The 21,114-nt window shown below is 50.7% G+C and overlaps 1 protein-coding gene across 43 annotated transcripts in view; it reads right to left on the minus strand.

Annotated features, from left to right (window-relative positions):
• The window catches only part of sorbs1 (sorbin and SH3 domain containing 1), a 36,481-nt gene that overhangs the window by 5,995 nt on the left and 9,372 nt on the right, over window positions 1-21,114 (minus strand). For 10 of the 43 annotated variants that reach the window (XM_078932141.1, XM_078932126.1, XM_078932123.1 and 7 more), the window contains 22 exons: window positions 20,697-20,813; window positions 20,018-20,124; window positions 19,823-19,910; window positions 19,718-19,747; window positions 18,600-18,745; window positions 18,376-18,436; window positions 18,205-18,279; window positions 16,142-16,177; window positions 15,959-16,061; window positions 15,082-15,196; window positions 14,070-14,153; window positions 9,321-9,370; window positions 7,545-7,720; window positions 4,642-6,024; window positions 3,681-3,745; window positions 3,366-3,536; window positions 2,932-2,978; window positions 2,208-2,322; window positions 1,957-2,082; window positions 1,678-1,872; window positions 1,020-1,523; window positions 168-263 (listed from right to left, as the gene is read on the minus strand). In XM_078932141.1, the coding sequence (XP_078788267.1) occupies window positions 168-263; window positions 1,020-1,523; window positions 1,678-1,872; window positions 1,957-2,082; window positions 2,208-2,322; window positions 2,932-2,978; window positions 3,366-3,536; window positions 3,681-3,745; window positions 4,642-6,024; window positions 7,545-7,720; window positions 9,321-9,370; window positions 14,070-14,153; window positions 15,082-15,196; window positions 15,959-16,061; window positions 16,142-16,177; window positions 18,205-18,279; window positions 18,376-18,436; window positions 18,600-18,745; window positions 19,718-19,747; window positions 19,823-19,910; window positions 20,018-20,124; window positions 20,697-20,813 (3,890 nt within the window). The remainder of the gene's footprint in view (window positions 1-167; window positions 264-1,019; window positions 1,524-1,677; window positions 1,873-1,956; window positions 2,083-2,207; window positions 2,323-2,931; window positions 2,979-3,365; window positions 3,537-3,680; window positions 3,746-4,641; window positions 6,025-7,544; window positions 7,721-9,320; window positions 9,371-14,069; window positions 14,154-15,081; window positions 15,197-15,958; window positions 16,062-16,141; window positions 16,178-18,204; window positions 18,280-18,375; window positions 18,437-18,599; window positions 18,746-19,717; window positions 19,748-19,822; window positions 19,911-20,017; window positions 20,125-20,696; window positions 20,814-21,114) is intronic. The other 33 variants (XM_078932130.1, XM_078932127.1, XM_078932142.1 and 30 more) reach the window with 12 other exon arrangements.

Consider the following 21,114-nt stretch of genomic DNA (forward strand, 5'->3'; position numbering starts at 1 on the left):
GTACTTTTGTAAGTTCAGAAAAAATATTTTGAAGTTCCAAAATGTCATAAGTTAAGGATCTCCAGGTGTTAAAGACAATGGAGTTCAATCAAACTCAGTGGTGGGCGGAGTTAAAGTGACACACAGACGACCATCTTGCTCTGAACGATTCTTTCTCCCAAACTTACCGCAAACGAGTTCACGTTGTTGTTGTCTTGGATGTCAAAAAGCATCACAGGGCTTCTGGAGTTCCGCCCGTCAAGGTCGGCTTCATTTTTAACAAACTGCAAAACAAAAACAAAACAGGCTTTTCAAAATAAGAGCTTTCTCCTTCAGGCTGTTTTCTGCTGTAGGAGGGGATTTAGATCCTGCACCCGTGTCTGAAACAGAAGCCAACATGTTAAATCCACAAATCCTCCCTAATAAAAATGTCAAATGACCTAAATAAACTTTCATGCTGCAGAAGCATGTGATCTGTCACACGCGTCCATGCATGCAGAGCCACGCTGACGTGACAACAAAGTAACATGAGATCTAAGATCAGTCCCTCCATGCCAGAAAACACACGCAACTTTTGTGGACGTTCATGGATACCCAAACATTACAGCAGATATCAGTGACGAAATGAAACTTTGTTTTTTCTGGTTTTCTGGACTGAATCGTCTGTAAAAGTGTCTCAAACCCTCAATTTGGAGATTTCTCAGAAAATCTCAGCTCTGCATGGAGAAGGCGCGAACTTCCATATGAAGCTCAATGACAACTGCTGTAAATATTCATGCAGACGTCTTTAGGGTCACAACAGGAGCCAGGTCACGGCCCCCCGTCACCAGTGAAATGGGGAAGTCCCTCCAGTTATTGCCCTTCATTGGCACAGAAACCTGAAAGCAGCTGCAAGATCACACAAACACGGACCCGTGGCGTGTTAGTGATGCACACAACATGCGTGGTCCTGCAACCACAGCGCTCCTCTGGTGGGTGGAGCCCCTTCACAGTTAGTGGCACGCGTCCTGAAGTCCAACCAAACACCATGCAGGAGATACCTCTGCAGGGCTATTCCGCCAGCTCCCCCGGGCAGCTCGGCCCCCGTCCCCCTCAGAGCATTCGCCCTCTGTCAGCTCCTTCTCCCCCCTCAGCCAGCCCTCCAGCAACAGCTCGCCTGAGGGGCTCACGCTGCGCGACAGGTGGGGGGAGCGACAGGACAGCAAGTCCTGCCCCTGGGGTGGGGTGAATGTAAGGAAGGGAGTGGCAGAGCTGGGCCGGGGTGGGTACGGCGGGGGCAGAGGAGAGGCAGACGGTGAGATCATGGGGGAGATGCAGTGCGGGCTGCCGGTGAAGGGGGGGGGCAGGTATTCGCCACAACGGTAAGAGACGGTGGGGAGCGGTGGCAGAGGAGGGGTGGGGGCCGCAGGGGGACTCCCGCCTCCCACAGTCAGGGAGATCCACTCGGAGGAGACGGCGTGGACCTCAGGAGAAACTGAGCGGCGGGCAGAACGAGGGAGGGGCAGGGGGGAGGTGGTCAGACGATTGGGGTACAGCTTTGGAGGCTGAGGGGGGAGGAGCCAGAAATGAGAGACAGGAAGTTTAGGACAAAACGGTGACAAACATCCTTCAGACACGAAGCTCTCGATGAATCGGAGACAGCAGATGCTCCGCCTCCAGCATCCACACCGCCACACCTGTGTGAGGGCGGGCCGTTACCTGGGGGGAGGCGTTGGTGCTTCGCTGTGGGGAGTGGCTGACAGGCGGGTCGGGATACTCCACGCCGTTCTTAACCCGCGGCCGCTTGTGCACGTCCACATAGGTGACGGGGAAGATGCCTTGCCGATTGGTGCCAGAAATCTTGCCTTCGTACCAGTTCTCATCGACTCTCCGGATCAGCGTGATTCGCTCGCCCTGACGTGAAGAACAGGAAAGGTTGGAGGACGGAGGCGTGCAGAAGGACGGGACGAAGACGAGGACGGGATCTGAGGTCCAAACCTTCCTGAAGGACATCTCCACCACGGTGTCTCCTGCAAAGTTGAAGCGAGCGACGGCCTCGCCGTACTCCAGCACCTGAACCGGAGCGCTTTTCTTGGGCTGGGCTTTCTCTGTGGGGGGGAGCAGCTGTGCAGAAGGGGGGGGGGGGGGGGGGTGAGATTCAGAAAAATGTAACAGCCTCATGAGATGCTTAAAAAACAAGGGAGCGCAGAATATTCCAGAACAAATGTTAGCGAGAAGGCAGGACCAACCTCAACGTAGCTTCGAGGGAAAATCCCGACTCTTCCGTGATGTTCACCTTCATACCAGTTCTGATCCACTTGGCGAATGATGTAGACGATGTCTCCCTTCTGAAACGGTAATTCCCTTAAAAGATAGAAGTGGTTAAAAAATGCATTTCAGTTTCAGAAAATCAATCATTAGGAATTTTTCATGTGATGTTTCTATTCACTCTTGATTATACCGTTTCTCTGTGGGAACGTTTTAGATAAATGTATAAGTAGTACCGCAGTATGAAAGAAACTACTATAATGTTCTCAAGAACACATTCATAAAGTGTTGTTGGGTCTTTTCACTGCAACAGAACAGCAGTAAAGGTCTGACTGTAGCAGTCGCTGAAAGAGGTTCACAGGCGGATGCCTTGCTTAGGAGGACAATGTCATCAGCGTACAGCTTTTAGGCTTCAGTTCTCCAGGGCAGGGGTCAAAGGAGGAACATTTCTTTTACAAAAGATGAAGTAAACGTATTTGAAATGTGTTTGGATGCTTGGACTTTAGATTTTTGGATGTAGCTCTGTGTTTGTCCATCGTCTGTGTCCTCCTCATCACTCCGTTCACTGAGATGCGTTCTTCTTGCAGAGGTTCTTTCACACATGGATCATTACCCAAACCAACACAGGTACAGCTCAGACTATGGCTTCAGTGTGACGGGAGGATCCTGCTCCATTAAACCAGCATTCTGATCATTTCTACTTACTTTAAGGTTTCTGCTCTGAAGTCAAAGCGAGCTCTGGCGGGTGTTCTCTACGGACAGAAGGAGGTAACTGATTAGGATTCATGTGGTCTCAAACACGTCAGCTGTTCTCCAGAGTTTTGTCTCGACCGTAGGAGAACCGAACATTTTTCTGACTTTGGTGAGTCTGTGCTGTCCTTCCAGTTCTGCATCTGAGGGTCAAAGCAGGAAGAACACCTGTGACCGACTGGACCGTGCTGCAGGATTCTCTGTCCGTTCTACACAGCAGAACCCTCTGTCCGTTCTACACAGCAGAACCCTCTGTCCGTTCTCTACTGCAGGACTCTGTACGTTCTGCTAGGCTCCGCCCCTCCGCCCTCAGGCTGACACACACACCGACAATGCATCTGCCATCCGTCTTCCTGCACAGGAAGCGGACGCCCCTCCTTGTATTGTACCTCGATGCCAGACTTCCTTTTCTCCGCGTTATCTGTGATGTTGAGCAGGTCTCCGAAGCGCTCGTTGGTGATGAACTGGTGGTGCGTTGGGACGATGCCTGTGTGTCGCCGCGATGCTGTGTCAGCCTCTTCCTGTTCTCGCTTTAGCCGCCGCTGCTCCTCCAGTATTTTCTGCCAATAAAACCGCCGTTTCCTTACAGTCAGTTATTCCAGATGTTTCTCTGTGGATTCTGCACCAACTTCAAGCATTTCTCTGCTTTTCCAAACAGTCCACACTGTGGGCCCACGCATAGAGTTTTAAATGTTAACGTTTACCTCTTTGTCACCATGACGCCTTCTGAGGGCTTCATCCTGGTTTTCCCCGTGAGCTGGGGAGGAGTCTGGCACACAAACAAGAAAGGGCGATCACACACAACGTCCCACACAACTTTCAGGGAAACCACAGCAAATTCTCCCCAAACTTAAGGTTAAGACCACGCCACACCTCCAACTCCTGTCAGCAGAGTCAACGATAAATACAGTAAATATAAAAGTCCATGCTGAAATCCTCGCACAACAAAAACAAATCAAATAAAATAGAGGCAATTATCTAAAAACGCATGCACACGGGGAGGAACAGAATGACCAAACACATGTTTATGACAAACACAAATGCACAAAAAAATGGAAAATCTGATCAACTTGGCCAAAAATAAAACATGAGTTTATGCTGACTGACCAGGTCCTGTTCACAGCTAATAACCCCACTGAAGGTCAAACTGGTGTCCCGTTAGGAACGCTGAAGAACAGCCATGAACTTCCGGAAGGCTTTTTCATGAGTGTTGTTAAATACAAACATCTCATCTGGTCCATAAAGGAGACTCAAAGAATTCTAAAATAAGCTCTATAGAAGTATTTTGCCCGAATATACAGCTTGAATTTTGTGTAGGAATTCAGGAAAAGTAGGTTCAATTTTGGAAAAATGGAACTAGAAAAGCAGAATTCTTGTCCTCAAGTTTGGTCTGGATGTAAAGTCTAAGCAGCTCAAAGACCCGTCCAGAGAAGTTCTTCCTAACCCTCCAGCTGTCACTCAGATGTGTTTGAGGGACCAAACTCATTCCGGTGAAATGAAAAGCACCAAAGAGCAGATGAAGTGTCTGTCACTGAAGGACAGCACGCAGACTGGACAGAGAAGGTGGGACTTGGTGGAGGAGGACACAAGGTGAACACAGAGTTGAGATAAATGAGTGACCACAGACGGAGAGGGTGACAGCGATGAAGGGAAGAAGATAGCCACCTCTACGGTGAGCTGACAGCAGCTGCAGGAGGTTTCCGTTGGCGTCCAGGTTCTGCCCGTTATTCAGGTGGTCGGCGTCCTCGCCGTTGTTCAGCCTCTCCAGGACCTCCAGGGAGGAGAGGCGCTGAGGGATCAGAGGTCTGAGCTCAGCGGACAGAGTGCTGGGTCTCTGGGTGCCAGCGGTCACCTTGGTAGCTAACGTTCTCCGTGATTGGAGCGACCGCAGGTTCTTTCGTACTCTGAAGGGAGCAGGACCCATGAGCAGGAGGTTTCCAGGCAAAGTGGCTTTCTTCTCAGAAGTGGGGGGCCTCTCCTGATGCGCCGTGGCTTGCTGCCTCTCGTGGCGGAGGATGGTGGTGAAGCGGGTGTAGGAGGCGGGGCAGGAGCCTTTGCACTGGGTGGGTTTGAGGGGCAGCTGATGGTTCAGGTGGTGCAGAAGGTGGTGGTGGTGGTGAAGATGGCTCTGATATGGAGGCGATGCTGTGAACTGTGATGAAGGACTTTTTCTGAAGATCTGCTCCACTTCAGCTTCAGGGTTACACTCGGTCCTGACGGCCGCACCTCCTGCTTCCTCCTCAGTCACACGGTTCTGTGATGGGACGGCGTTTTGCCCCGGGCTCTTGGCCTCCGGCTGCTCTGGGGTGCAGCCATCAGTGGATGTGGCGTCAGGTACCAGAAGAGCTTCAGCTGACACTGCAGCCCCCATGTAGAGGACGGCGGCTCTGTGGCTGGGGCTGTGACTGGAGTGCAGGGTTGGAAGGGAGGCAGAGCGGCAGGGAGTGGAGCTGGATCTCTGTATGATCATTTCAAATGCGCTGACTCGTGACGACACGCTGTCCTTAGGAACGCCGCTGCTGTCGCCGCCGCCTGCCTCTGAACTCTCAGTCTCTGCCTTGGCCTTCTCAAACAGAGAGGCCAGGCTGCGGACGCTGCCATGGGGGCTGCAGCCTGCAGAGCTGGGCCGCTGGATGTGATGCATGGTTCGGTACAGACTGGAAAACTCCGACGAGCTCCTTCTGATTGCAGGGGAGTCATTCCCGAGGCCAACAGTACCGCCGCCGCCGCCACAGCTGGACTCGTCTGAGTCCTCCAGTTCTCCTGTTGCAGCGCAGACGGTTCCACGCCGGCCCGTGTAAAGGTCCTCACAGCTGTGGGCCTTGGTGTGCCTGACAGCTTTGGTCCTGCTGTCTTGGCTGTCGCCACTAGGTGGCAGCAGCTTGGGCTTGAATTTAGAAGGCAGGATTTGGGGAATGCAGGCTTTGGCAGCAGACAGAGTCTTCTTACTCTTACACTGGTCACCTATTGCATTACTGGCAAGAACCGATCGACTATTTACAGAGGAGCAGGGTGAAATTATATAGCTATTCCCACCTTCATAATCCACTGGCAAGCATGCAGGACAACAGAATAAACAACATATTAGATTACAATGGTCACAGATTACACACAAACACACTAACACAATCTGGAACGTTTCTATTGAAAACAAAATTCAGTCAAAAGGAGATGAGAAGAAGCAGACTTAATGCACTGAGCATCAAGTGCTTCATGGTTCTGCGGTGAAGGTTGATGGAACCAGAAAACAACACATCTCTCCTTCATGATTGTTATTGTGAGCAAAATCCCACCCAGACAGATGAGACCTTTTAGAACATCCCGTCAGGAGGCTTTTCAGGAACAGTTACAGGGGATGTGGGCTGTAGAACCTTTGGCTCTGGCCTCGGTCTGCATCTACTTCCCGCCCTGATCCGGTCCCCTTTAGGCTCTAGTCAGACAGCTGCAGCGGATCCCAACACAGCAGCACGGTTGTAAAACAAAAATACCTCCTAAGTCAGCCCGCCCCGCAACATTTGTCAGTCAAGAAGCTCAAAGACAAGCGTGTGTCACTTCCTGGATGGCGTGCTTGTCACAGCGCCGCAGATGGAAATGTTGCAATGCGACTGATCTGTTACACGGCTGTCAGGAAACACACGCCGCCTGATGTTTGAGTGATGGAGCAGAGCGTCAGCATGCCGGCCGCAGACAGCCTCACAGACCACAACCTGTTTGAAACACATCGTTCAACACTTCTGCTTTCAGAACTTTCTGTTTCTTTGGGCTCGCCCACCCTCCAGCTATTGAAACCCAAATGAAGGTGGAGCCTGAGGCGGCGTCCGTCAGCTGACCGTGGAGCTGGAATAAATGACCTAATTACCACAGTATGAGCTCAAACACTGGCCTTCCTTCCTCCTCAGAGCCAAAGTTAGCCATTGGTTCCAGAATGAACTGAAACGTAAAGCCTGTTCTGGGTCACAGTGTCCCGTCCTTTCTCCCACTTCTGTGTCTTCTCTCCTCCGCCCAGAGCGTCTCCGCCTGCCCATGTGTGCAGCATTCCAGCCGCTGGCGTCGCACCGACAGCTGACTTCCTCATGCCTGCCACCCTCTGTGTCCCTCCTGTTTTTCTCAGACTGGTCTGGCTTGTGTTTATCTCCTTGCTATCTCCTGATCCAAGCCCTCTCTTGACCTCTGCCCTCTGGCACCGGACCACTCTGGAGTCCTGCCCTGATCCTGCCCGGCAACTCGCAGCGCACAAGAGGGGGAGGGGGGAGATCCCCAAGGTTAGCTTCCACCGACCTAACGAGACTTTTCCAAAGCAGATGGTCGGCGATGAACAGTCGTGACATTGATAACAAATCAAAAGCTGTCAGTGGAATGAATGCAGCGAGATGATTGGCCAGAGCTGTGAGGTCCAGCAGCAATGAAACGCGTGAACAGAAAAAGGTTGTCTGAACATGTGAGAGATCCACCATCAACATCTGTGACTCATCTGAGCGCGGCGGCCTTCTCTGACCTCCACATACCGCCATGCGCTCGCCCCCTCGCCCACATCCTACAGATATCTATGAAAGCAGTTGGTGTCCTACCTTTAGAGGAGGAGGAGCTGCCATGGCGTTTGTTTAGAGCCCGTAGACCTTGCAAAGGAATGTCGCCGCCCTCCAGGACACTTTTGTAAACATGTCGCTCGCATTCTGGAGCCACAGGCTCCCCTGTGGACGATCCTCTGTCCTCCACCTCGCCCAGAGCTGACTTGCTGGAGGAGCTAGACCACAAATGAGAGGAAGGCAGACGCTTATCCATCTGATTCATGCAGGCTGTTGTTCTGACAAACACAGGCAAACAAATTAGGCAATGAGCCGTCGTGTGCTCAGTATTTAGGGAATTCTTCTAACCAGAAGATCCAGAAAAACCATCGACAAACTCACCTGTTTAACCCTCACTCTCCTGTTGCTTTATTAACAAATGTTTCATCTGTTCTTTGAGTTTTATTCCCACCACCCTGGTCAGGTTTCCTGAATAAATCAAGTGTTACTTTTTAAAAGGTGGAGTTCTCTGGAAGGTGAAGAAAGATGGAGCAGCGGAAAGACGCTGGCAGCAGATATCCTGGCATTCCAGAGAGGCCAGCAGGACACTTCTCTATAAATATTCTCTGAACATTCACCAGGCACCTGTACAGCTTTACTCAGTTTCACATGCTATCATGTGTTACCCCCCCCCCCCCCAGCATACATGGTCATGACACAAGCCGAGGCTCCTGTGGCAGAAAAGAGAAACTGTGGCCGTGTTCCTGCCCCCCGCTCCAACAAAAGCCCCTTTCATGCAGCAGGAGAACATGAGCGCCGCTGGCTGCACGTCCAACGTTCTCCCTCACCTACAGCCGTCTGTGGAAGCTTCTAGTAAATGTCTGGCCAGCGCCATGCCCGGGACGGCGCCGCGGCCAGCACTTCCTGCTGTTTGTGAGCCATCTTTATTTAGTAGGTTCTCCTGCATCCTGATGACAGCTCCTGTTATGAGATCACACTAATGCTTCCCCAATATTTATACCAATCCTGTGTTCCCCACAGCATCCAGCTGCTATTTTAACTACCTGCTGAAAAGAATCAAAGCTCAAACTTATGAGGCTCTGCATTTAGACGACAGATATCTGCTGATTCTGATCCATTAGTCCCACAGAGAAGCGACTGCAGCCTGACAGGAACGACAGAACAAACTACAGTTCCTTCCAGTCGGGTTGTGACCCAGTTTCCCTCTGAAAACTTTTAGCTGAGTCTCTTTCTGCCTCCTTTAATCAAAGACTCTTCCTCTCAAATTAGCAAAAAAAGATCAATCAGTGGTCTTCCAAAGAAAGCCTCGGCCCCCGCTGACATGACGACTGCAGCAGATGGGAAACAGAAATGGAGGAAGTTATTGTCCAGGGACGGCACAGCAGCCCTGAATGCCTCACATTTTCTTCCACATTCAAATCTAGCAGGGCAGAAGGGAAAAGATCAATGCTTTCTAAGGTTTGCTCTGACAGGACTCTGCATCATAATGCTGCTACCGATCGGGCGGCTGCACGCTCACATAACGGTTTTGAAGTTGTGTGGCGGCAGGGGGGCTGTCAGGCTTCAGCTGCTCCACCAGCTCCTGAAGCTGGTGGAGAAAGCAGAAACAGGACACTTTGTTCTGGGAGCTTTTGCCTCAGATGAGCAGGATCTCCACAGGAAGCAGGAGTTCCCCTTCCACTGAAGGGGGGCGAGCTCCACCGAGAGGACGTGTCCCTGACACGGACCCCCAGAGCAGACCTGGGGGCTCACCTACACCCTGAAGGAGGAAGGACATCTGAAAAACAGCTGCTCAGAAGACGAGGAGCGTGGACTTACAAGGGCTGCAGGTCGGAGGCTGTTTCCAGGGGGCTGAAGGAGGGGGCACTCTGCAACAAACCAAACAAAGAAGTCATTGATAGATCCACAGGAAGCTCTCCCCCAGCTAGAAAAGAGGCAGCAGCGTGAGCCGGGCTCTCCGCTCTGACGTCCACCGTCGCTCTGGCCGTCTGTCCGAGCCTCTCTGGCATGGACGGCTGAGCATGTGTTTTGGCCTGCATGCAAGTTGGAGAAAACAAGCAGCACTAAAGAGAGTGGAAAGGGGGGGTGTTCGTATGTCAGGGGAGGGGGCTGTCACAGGCTCAGCCAATGGGCTGCTGTCTCCCAGCAAAGCCATCTCTTTTGTTTGCTATGGAGTCCCTCTCATTATCAGAGGAGCAGACCGGGGGCAGTTAACCAGCTGGTGGTGCAAGGAGGCCAAATTACACACACATGCCCCCCCCCCCCCCCCCCCCCGACAAAATACACCCAAACACCAACCGATTTAGTCACGTCTACGGCTGGTAGGAGGGAAGAAGACAAACGGGGTAAATGTGGATTGAAGCAGCAGCCATGTTTAAAGCAGAGGAGTCAGTGCTATTAAAGACAACAGCAGGGAGCCATCCATCATCCATCATCCATCCATCATCCATCCATCATCCATCCATCATCCATCCATCATCCATCCATCATCCATCCATCATCCATCATCCATCCATCATCCATCCATCATCCATCATCCATCCATCATCCATCCATCATCCATCATCCATCCATCATCCATCCATCATCCATCCATCATCCATCATCCATCCATCATCCATCCATCATCCATCATCCATCCATCATCCATCCATTATCCAACCATCATCCATCCATCCATCATCCATCCATCATCCATCCATTATCCAACCATCATCCATCCATCCATCATCCATCCATCATCCATCCATCCATCCTCCATCCATCCATCCATCATCCATCCATCCATCATCCATCATCCAACCATCATCCATCCATCATCCATCCATCATCCATCATCCATCCATCATCCATCATCCATCCATCATCCATCCATCATCCATCATCCATCCATCTGTCCGTCCATCCATCCATCATCCATCATCCATCCATCATCCATCATCCATCCATCATCCATCCATCATCCATCATCCATCCATCATCCATCCATCATCCATCATCCATCCATCATCCATCCATCATCCATCATCCATCCATCATCCATCCATCATCCATCATCCATCCATCATCCATCCATCATCCATCATCCATCCATCATCCATCCATCATCCATCATCCATCCATCATCCATCCATCATCCATCATCCATCCATCATCCATCCATCATCCATCCATCATCCATCATCCATCCATCATCCATCCATCATCCATCATCCATCCATCATCCATCCATTATCCAACCATCATCCATCCATCCATCATCCATCCATTATCCAACCATCATCCATCCATCCATCATCCATCCATCATCCATCCATCCATCCTCCATCCATCCATCCATCATCCATCCATCCATCATCCATCATCCAACCATCATCCATCCATCATCCAACCATCATCCATCCATCATCCATCCATTATCCAACCATCATCCATCCATTATCCATCATCCATCCATCATCCATCCATCCATCATCCATCCATTATCCATTATCCATCATCCATCCATCATCCATCCATCATCCATCCATCATCCATCCATCCATCATCCATCCATCATCCATCCATCATCCATCCATCCATCATCCATCCATCCATCCTCCATCCATCCATCCATCATCCATCCATCCATCATCCATCATCCAACCATCATCCATCCATCATCCATCCATCATCCATCATCCATCCATCATCCATCCATCATCCATCCATCATCCATCCATTATCCAACCATCATCCATCCATTATCCAACCATCATCCATCCATCATCCATCCATCCATCATCCATCGATCCATCCATCCATCCATCATCCATCATCAATCATCCATCATCAATCATCAATCATCAATCATCCATCCATCCATCCAGCATTTCCTCTGGTTAACAGCCTCCTAATTTTAGTCCACTGTTTCTGCTGCTTTTCTTCGCCTGAACGTCACGGTTGGTAAAAATAACAGTGACACAGGAGCTCTGAACAAGAGCACAAGTGTTGTTTGCAAATACGATTGCACAATCCCTGCCTGGGCGCGCTGCTAATGCCACATCCACTTCCACACGGCACGGCCCAGACGCCGCCTCCCACACCGGACCAGGAACATTCTGAGCAGCTCATTTACCACAACATGCCTCCACACTCAGTTGCCAGGGCAGAATGGTCATTAATAACCTTTCAGAATAAGAGCCTATCTCTGTGGGAGCCCAACATCAGCCTGGCAGCTCTGTGGTCGCATCTATTTATAAAGCCAAACTTTCCGTGGCGACTGGGTGAACACAGTGCTGCGACTGAATAATGCTCAGCTCCTCCTCGCTCTACCACCGCTCCTATCCTCACAAATCTCTTATCATGGAGGGGATGGTGTCCTCTGACACTCCTGAGGTTACTGGGCTTCCAGGCAGACAGCATCAGAGGAAAGTAAACAGGAAGCAATCATGCAGGTCTTATCTGCAGGAGAAGAATATAATCTTAATCTCATTATTTCCAACAGGCCCTAAACTTTTCTGAAAACTCTTCTTATCTAAAAAAACACAAGTCAGCTGAACTAATGGGATCATTTTAACACTTTCTGAGATCGCTGTGAGGCCAGAAAGATTGAACAAACGATGGACCAGGCGCTCTGCAGACCCTGGTGAGGGTCTCTGAGGAGGAAGAGCCTCTGCTGGGGTTCCTGTCAGCTCAGACTCCTGAAAGTCTCCTTCATCGTCAGAAAATGACTGAGTCACAGACCAGATCCATCTCTGATGGTGGTGGGGGGGGGGCTTCCACTCAGTAAATGGTTAAAGGTTAAGTGCATAACAGGGGTTAAATACAACAGCACAATGAGCTGGCAGGCTTACAGAGCTGCCCCCTTTAGACCACGTCAGGTGGTGGGGGGCTCTTTCCATGTAACAGCCTGAGACGGCGTGGCAGCAGCCCCCACGTCAGCATATGGTCCACAGATGGAGCCACTCTGTCGGCCGGAGGGGGCCGGCGCGCTCGTCCTGACCATTGACATGTCAGGAATGTCTATGGATGAGACCAGCAGCCTCTGATGATGCCTAACACTGATCTGACTGCGGTTCTGCTGCCTCATAGCTGTAGAGTTTCTGCACCCGGCGTGGATCTGTGATGACAAACTTTGTTTTTGTCAGTTCTTTCTGACGTTTGCATCATTCATCGTGTGAATCTGTAATCATATGAGCGTTAAACCCTCTTCAGCGTCTATGAAGTCTCTGGAACCAAAATGAACATCTTTACTCATCTGCAAAGATTTCTGGTTCCACAGCAGCAGTAAAGCATGATGGGGGAACCAAACCTTAGCCTCTGGTTCCACTGCAGTTAACCCTCGTGTTCCTCCTTTTCTACCAGATGTTCCGGTGTTTTTGACTTCGTCTGTCTTTCATGCTTGCAGTAATTACTGTGCATCTTTTGTTCTCACAGCTGTTCCTGTCTGCTTCCTGTTCTATCGTTGCTGCAGGTTCTAAGTTATCCAGAACAGATGTTCCCGCGTTTCTGTCTGTCTCTTTCCTCTCAGCAGCTTCCTCTGCCTGAGTCTGCTTCTGCTGCAGGTTTCTTCCTAATCTTCTACTCATAGGGAGTTTTTCCTCCACCTTTTGGTTCGTCGGTGTGAGGATTACATCAGAAACTCTCTGCTCTGAGCCGCTGCTCACTGATATTAATAGGACAGACTTTTGTTCAGGTAAATACTTCATGTCAGGTTCACCTTTAATGCAATCATACATTCCTTTGATTGTCCCACCCTGGTAACGTAAAGATGGAGTTACATGAAGACATGTTAACGCCTGAGATGTTTCCAGACGTTAGGCTCCGCCTCTCCTCATAACAAACGTGGACTAATAATGTTGGTAAAATTCAAATGAGCGGCGCGTCTGGCGGAGCCTTAAGGTCAGATTCTGCACATACCAGCTGCAGCTTTAAAAGCCACTTTGACATTAAGCAGGAGCTGCTCTTCCAGCCCAGCTCGTCTGGCAAACATCCAGGCCTCCTCCACGTCTCCCCAGGAGCTCCGGCTGCTGCCCTCACGGGTGGCAGATGCTGGGACATGACCTCGTGCTGCCCCTCGGAACCAGTGAACCCCCTCCAGAGCGTGGGCCGGACCGACAGCAACGGAAGAATTAACAGCTGATTGTGGATTTACCAAAACCTGTTAGGATCCTGGAAGCAGACGCTCGGATCTGACTGGATGCCATCATCTTCACAACAGCATTCCTGCCAGGTATGGACTCAAAAGAAAGAGGGACTGCAAAGACACTGACGGATCCCGCAGGAACCACATGACAAGCAGATGACCTGTGCCCCCCCCAGAGACACAACCTGCTGGTTACAGTGGACCGGTACCGAAAACGGCTCATCCTCCGAGATGCAAGCAAAGTTCTGGGAACACTTTCAAAGGAGACCAAAAGAACTTAACTTAAAAACCGTCACTAAAGTAGACGAGCGGGAGGCGTGGCTTCACGATTTGACCACAAGGAGGGAGGGGGGGTCACAGACAGTACATTGTTTTAATAAGGATGTTACAACATGCAGGAAGAACAATATGCTGTCAGGCTGAAGACAGCGGCCACTTACCACATTGTCAAACTCCATCTCTGAAAAGAATCTATACCAAGGCTCACTCTCTAAATCTACATCTTCTGGATTTACATCCTGAGTCTAGAGCACAGCGACAGGAAGAGGAGGAGAGAGACACAGAGAAGACAGTTCAGACAGCAGCATTGACACCGACGGCCGGCGGGTTCACCTCAACACTCTGACTGCTCAGGTCACAGCGTGCCGGCTCATTACATGTCAGTTTGGGGCAAATAATCCCATATGTCTAGAAAGTATTTATTTGCTTTTCTTGCAGAGAAAGGAGCCAGCAAAGACTGGAAAAAGGAAGGCAGCTCTGTAAGGTGGATGTTATGGCGTTCTCCTCCCAGAGAGAACCAGCACCTCATTTCAAGAATCCTCAGCTCTGCAGGAAAACTGATCAAATATAAAGTCAATACTGCTTTCAGAAAACATTCACCTGCTTCGCTGGCTCACATTAACTGTAACCCACCCTCTGCTGCTGCCGTGTTAGAAGAGTTAAAGAACACTAGAAGATTCCGTTTTACGGCTTTTTAGATCTCCTGCAGCAGCAGATCCATTCATGGCCGTTTAAACATCTGCTACAGAGAACGGAAACAGAAATGTTCAGAAGCCTCCAGATGGGACTGAAGCTGACTGATGAGCACGAACAGGCAGGAATGACATCACCACATCTCCATCACAGCTCCTTTCTGTTTGTGTACTGCAGCAGGATTCACAGAAATGACAGAGGGATGGAGAGCGTGAGACTCCTCTGTGTTTGGCGTCTGCGCTCCAGAGGACTCAGCCCCATCGGCTGGATCTGATCCCTGAAACCGAAACGCATCCAAATGGGATCGTCTGTCGCTGCAACCAGACGCCCTTCAGGAATGTGGAAGCTGCACACAAACGTCGCCTCCTGATGTGTTAGTGATGCAGCTGGTGGTGGTGGGGGGTGCAGCGCAGACAACACACAGATGAGCGTGTGTGTGTGTGTGTGTGGGGGGGGGTAACGTGTGAAGAGCTAGCTTACCGTTCTCTCCAGCTTCAGCACCGAAGATTTCCCCGGCTCGTACTCAAAGATGCTCCTGGGCTCGGCGCGGTACTTCCTGGTGTCTACCTTTTTGTCTGGGGGGTCCCACTCATTCCTGTGGAGAGACGGGGGAGGGGGTGGGGGGGCGGTGGGACTGAAGACAGCGAATCCTACCGAGGGGTTTCCATGGAAACCAGCACGGGCTGAAACGTGTTTCTCCCATCTATTAATATATTCAGATATGACGCTCCCTCTCATCATGCATGCCCCCCCCCCCATTTGGCTCCTGCTCAAACATGACATGACAGAAAATCTGATGTCACAGTTAATGAAAGGAGCGACAAGAAGCCCACAGCAAAAACGTCTTTTTCACTGGAGCGCTCCGTAACCATGGTAACGGCAGGTAAAACAGAAGCTCACGGAGAAGCTGGGAAGGTCAGTCCTCAAGCTGTCATCTGCAGCTTTTGTTGGCAGCAGTTTATCCTCCATCACCTGCTCCCGTCATCACTCTATTATTCATTTCTTTGCTGGGGAGGGAAGGTTCCTGTGTTCCTGCTGACATGTTTGCGTGACGCCGCCCGTCATCCCTCAGGTGGAGGCGGAGCCACGAGGAGGCAGAAAAACCCGAGGGTTCTTTATACTGACCCGAGCTGGAGCGACTTTTATGTAAAAATCAAATCAAATAAACGTAAAGAGGCGTTTTCGTTTACAACAAGCAATCAAATCAAATCTAATGTTTTTCTTCAGAACATCACGTTACGGGTCAGTTATCAATGAAAACTATTGGAATCAAACTTAAAAACCTTACAAATCCAAAGGAATGTCATGTTTTTGACACATTTTCCAGACATAAAACAGCCCTGAGGGGGGAGCTGACCTCCTGGTTGAAGGTTTGAGGGAGGAGCACCGGGTCGGAACCGGCGCCGGTCTGCCTCTGGACTCCATCACACTGTCACTCTGGGACCGCGGGACGGCTGTTCCTGAGAGCAAACGAGACGTTTAGGGGCCTCAGAATATCACCGGGCAGAACACTTACAGGGGACTCGATGCTGAAGCTCACCATCTTCAAGGTGAGTAAAGGGGGCGGGGCCATCATCTGAAAGCATCAATGACAGGCGTCAATACTTTTCTGTCAGATGTTTAGAGGAGAACATTGAATAATTTAGAAGCATTAAAAGCCTCCTTCATCTCCAAACACAATCAAAGCTAAAAATGGAGCAGCATCGATGAGCTTCACAGCTCGCCGTGACGGACGCTGCGACCAAAGGAAGCTGCAGAATAACCGACAGCATCGCCAGGAGACGTCATGACCTCAGAGCCGACAATAAACGCAGATTAAGAGATGATTTACAATGTGGTCTTTCACAGCTCCTTTCCTCCTCTAACAGCTCTGATGTAAACACTGAGAAGAGCGCTTTTCTCTGAGAGCTCCAGCTGAAAGCAGAGTCACAGCGACACCTAGTGGCCACAGCAGCACAACACGTCCACACACACTGCAGTTAGGGAGGTCAGTAACTAGAAATGACAACACTGAGAACACGGAGAACACGGAGAACACGGAGAACACGGAGAACACGGAGAACACGGAGAACACGGAGAACACGGAGAACACGGAGAACACGGAGAACACAGAGAACACAGGGACACACTAGCGGTCTCTCTGCACACCTCTGATAAATAAGTAGACGTCTCACTCAACATTTTAAAATAAAGAAGAAAGTTTTGTTTGTTTTATGGAAACTGAGAAATCTATGAATAATTTACTGACAGGAACCCAAACGATGCAGTTCCCATTTTTAGTTAATGTTCTCCATGTTCTAGTTGGAACTGCTGTGGAGCTCAGTCAGTGTTCGACGTCTGACTGATGGGAAGAAGCCATCGCAGACGAGACGGAGAACTTCAGCTCATCCTCCCAGGTCCTCTCACAGAACAAGTCGAGCATGAATCTGACCCTCTGACCACTTCCTGTTGGGGCAGTCGAGCATGAATCTGACCCTCTGACCACTTCCTGTTGGGGCAGTCGAGCATGAATCTGACCCTTTGACCACTTCCTGTTGGGGCAGTCGAGCATGAATCTGACCCTCTGACCACTTCCTGTTGGGGCAGTCGAGCATGAATCTGACCCTCTGACCACTTCCTGTTGGGGCAGTCGAGCATGAATCTGACCCTCTGACCACTTCCTGTTGGGGCAGTCGAGCATGAATCTGACCCTCTGACCACTTCCTGTTGGGGCAGTCGAGCATGAATCTGACCCTCTGACCACTTCCTGTTGGGGCAGTCGAGCATGAATCTGACCCTCTGACCACTTCCTGTTGGGGCAGTCGAGCATGAATCTGACCCTCTGACCACTTCCTGTTGGGGCAGTCGAGCATGAATCTGACCCTCTGACCACTTCCTGTTGGGGCAGTCGAGCATGAATCTGACCCTCTGACCACTTCCTGTTGGGGCAGTCGAGCATGAATCTGACCCTCTGACCACTTCCTGTTGGGGCAGTCGAGCATGAATCTGACCCTCTGACCACTTCCTGTTGGGGCAGTCGAGCATGAATCTGACCCTCTGACCACTTCCTGTTGGGGCAGTCGAGCATGAATCTGACCCTCTGACCACTTCCTGTTGGGGCAGTCGAGCATGAATCTGACCCTCTGACCACTTCCTGTTGGGGCAGTCGAGCATGAATCTGACCCTCTGACCACTTCCTGTTGGGGCAGTCGAGCATGAATCTGACCCTCTGACCACTTCCTGTTGGGGCAGTCGAGCATGAATCTGACCCTCTGACCACTTCCTGTTGGGGCAGTCGAGCATGAATCTGACCCTCTGACCACTTCCTGTTGGGGCAGTCGAGCATGAATCTGACCCTCTGACCACTTCCTGTTGGGGCAGTCGAGCATGAATCTGACCCTCTGACCACGTTTGCCAAACACTCTGCATGGAAACACCACAAACATGCTTTCTTCATCACTAAACTGCCTCTAAACAAACTAAATTGCAAAACTTAGATTAGCTAAATGAAGTTATTAGCATTTCATTCCGACATTTCTGTGTGTGTGTGTGTGTGTGTGGGGGGGGGGGGGGGGGTCTGGGAGGGCTGCAGGTTAGTGGGCTTCAGCCGCTGCCTTCAGGTACCTTTTGTTTTCATGTGACTGTCATAATTCTCGGGGAAAGTGTAGGAGGGGCGGTACGGGTTCTCCTCAATGGACTCTGAACGTTGTGATGGGGAAACAGAAGACAGCGTGAAACAAACGCACACAGAAGCAGCAGAGGAGGAGGAGGAGGAGGAGGAGGAAGAGCACTCACCAGTCACTTGGTGGATCTGCTTGAACATCGTCTTATACCAGTCTTTGGATTTTTCAGCGCTCTGAAACGGAACATGTGAAAAGGTCAATAAAGCCCCGCCCTCTAAACAGGAGCCTGGCCCATCAGTCAGTGACAGGGCTCAGGTTCAGGGTCCAGGTTCTGTGGTCCAGAACAGCACCAGCAGAACCTCCATTCTACTGCCCAGCAGCTGCAGCCATGCTCACTCGCTCAGGAACAGCCGGCTTATGGAGAGGACTGGGGTCAGGGGGGGGCCGTGACAGCCGCAGCCTTTTCCCATCATCCATGACAGACACCGGACTCACGGAGTCCCCCCCCGGGTCGGGGCGCTGCTTCCTGTCTGGGGCGGGGCCTGTGGGGAAAACAAACCATCAAACTCAAAGACGGATTGTTCATCCAGACTGATGAACTGACAGACCGTCAGCTGGGGGGGGGGGGGGTCTCTGTTTCTTCATCAACTGTCTGAGGACAGGACCCCCCCTACAGTCATATGTGTGTTTGTGTGTGTCCAGTTATTAACCACCTGAAGGGAACATAAATCAAAAAAATGAAAAAGTATTTTTTACATTTTATCCCTGATATTGTTTGAAAAGAACTTTTCTAGTGGAATAAAATCATTTCTATTGTTAAGATTCAGATGCTGTTATGAAGCTCCAGATCCGTCTGACTGCAGTGTCAGAATTAGGAGAGACGTTCCTTCCTCCCTAAATCAATGTTTGTGTCGACATAAATAAGTGAGAAGAATCGTGACTGTGGAGGCTTCACCACCCGACCAGGATAGATCCAGAGATAATAGAAGGGTCACACGGCAGTGTCTGCTTTGCCTGAATTGATGATGGATCTCTATGAAACCACATGCAGCTCATGCACAGCATCCACATTCCAAACAAATGATGCACTTTTGGAAAAACCTGAACCTACACAGAAATGACACAGTCATGTCTTTTCCAGATAGCGTGTCTAGAATCTGATCATCTGCAGCATCACAGACAGATGTGAATGTTTGGGGGGGGGTCAGAGAGGACACGCATGTTTATTAGGACATGGGTGAGAAATGTGGTCCTCAGGTGAGGAACGCTCGCTCAGATTCCATCTGACTGACGCAGCAAAGGCGGAGCTTCTGTACGGTCCCCCCCTCTGAATTACAGGGGGGGGGGTTAAATAATAAACGCAAGGCCTCCTTTCATTGTGATGAGTGTTTCAGGAGGAATTAGAACCCCGTTCCTTCATTTGGTCCAGAAGAGCAGGGTTTCAGGGGACAAATGAAGGTTAGCGAGCAGCATGACAGCAGGAAGGGAATGACCTCTGGATAAACCCCGCCTACCTGCCAAAGGAAACAGACGCTTTTGCTGCTCTGGGGGGTGAAGACAGACGGCAGTGAAAAGAGAGTCAGCCGAAGAGCACTGATGCCCCTCAGCCCCACACTCACCTCTGTTGTACTGCAGCAGGACGATGGTGGGGTTGACGGCGCTGGTGGAGGGGTAAACAGGGGCGGGAACTGATGGAGCTGAAGGGGTCTGGAAGAGTCAGAAAAACCAGAACTCTGAAGGAGGGGAGGGGCCCCCCAACTGCAACACACATGAAGCAGCCAGACGAGGAGTGAACGTGGAGGGAGGAAGCACACCTGGCTCAGAGCGCTGTGGTCTGGAAGCAGGTGAGCTGCCTTGTTGTTGCCTCCTTCAGCCAGTTCTGCTTCAGCACCGCCTCCGTTCACCTGACCGCTCCAGGCGTCTGAAAAGAGCCCAAGACATCAGGAACCGCAGCCCCCTGCCAGTAAAAGCTGTTGGGGGAAATGTGGCGTTGGCTCTGCGGCGACGCCTTCGGCGTTCGACGCAGTTCAAACCCCCAGAGAAACGGAAAAAAACACGGCTCTCCCACAATTTCTGTACTCTGACAGGAGAACAAAAGGCCTCTTCACTGAAATGCAAAGACGGTTTGTTAGAATGGCCTTTTCATTCCCGCCCTGCAACAGTTCAAGCCCCTCCCCCAAAGACTGGGCCCAGCTCCACGTCGGGACGGACAAACGGGCCCACAGTGATGGAGACGTGCTCCGGAGTGCAGCGTGGGCCGGCGCCGACAAAGAACTTCTTAAGAAATTGACTGAGAAACCGGCTCCAGAACTGCCCCCGCCCCCCAGGAAAGACTTCACCAACAGAGCAGCTCTACCATCCCCTAATGAGGGATAGATTTCACTAAACCAGCCATCAAATGCCAGTTACAACGTTCTGGGGTCATTTGGTTGACTTTGTCATGATCCGTCTCCTGAGGTTCCTCCACCACGCCACATCACAGATCTGACTTACCTGGCGGCGTGATGGCGCCTGGCTCTGAGGTTATGCAGCCGTCATCATCTAAGTGCACCAGCGTGGCCCTCAGAGTCACCACTCCTTTCCCTTTGCAGAACCTGCTGGGGTCCAGACCTGGAAAAACAAGCATATCTGTATCATCAAACATCTTCATCATCTGTCCCTCTACCTTCATCTTTATCATCAGTCCATCTACCTTCATCTTCATCATCTGTTCCTCTACCTTCATCTTCATCATCAGTCCCTCTACCTTCATCTTTATCATCAGTCCATCTACCTTCATCTTCATCATCTGTCCCTCTACCTTCATCTTCATCATCAGTCCCTCTACCTTCATCTTCATCATCAGTCCCTCTACCTTCATCTTCATCATCTGTTCCTCTATCTTCATCTTCATCATCAGTCCCTCTACCTT

The sequence above is a fragment of the Oryzias latipes genome, chromosome 15, assembly GCF_053564925.1.
Source record: "Oryzias latipes strain Hd-rR chromosome 15, Olatipes_Hd-rR_3.1".
Lineage (NCBI taxonomy): Eukaryota > Metazoa > Chordata > Actinopteri > Beloniformes > Adrianichthyidae > Oryzias > Oryzias latipes.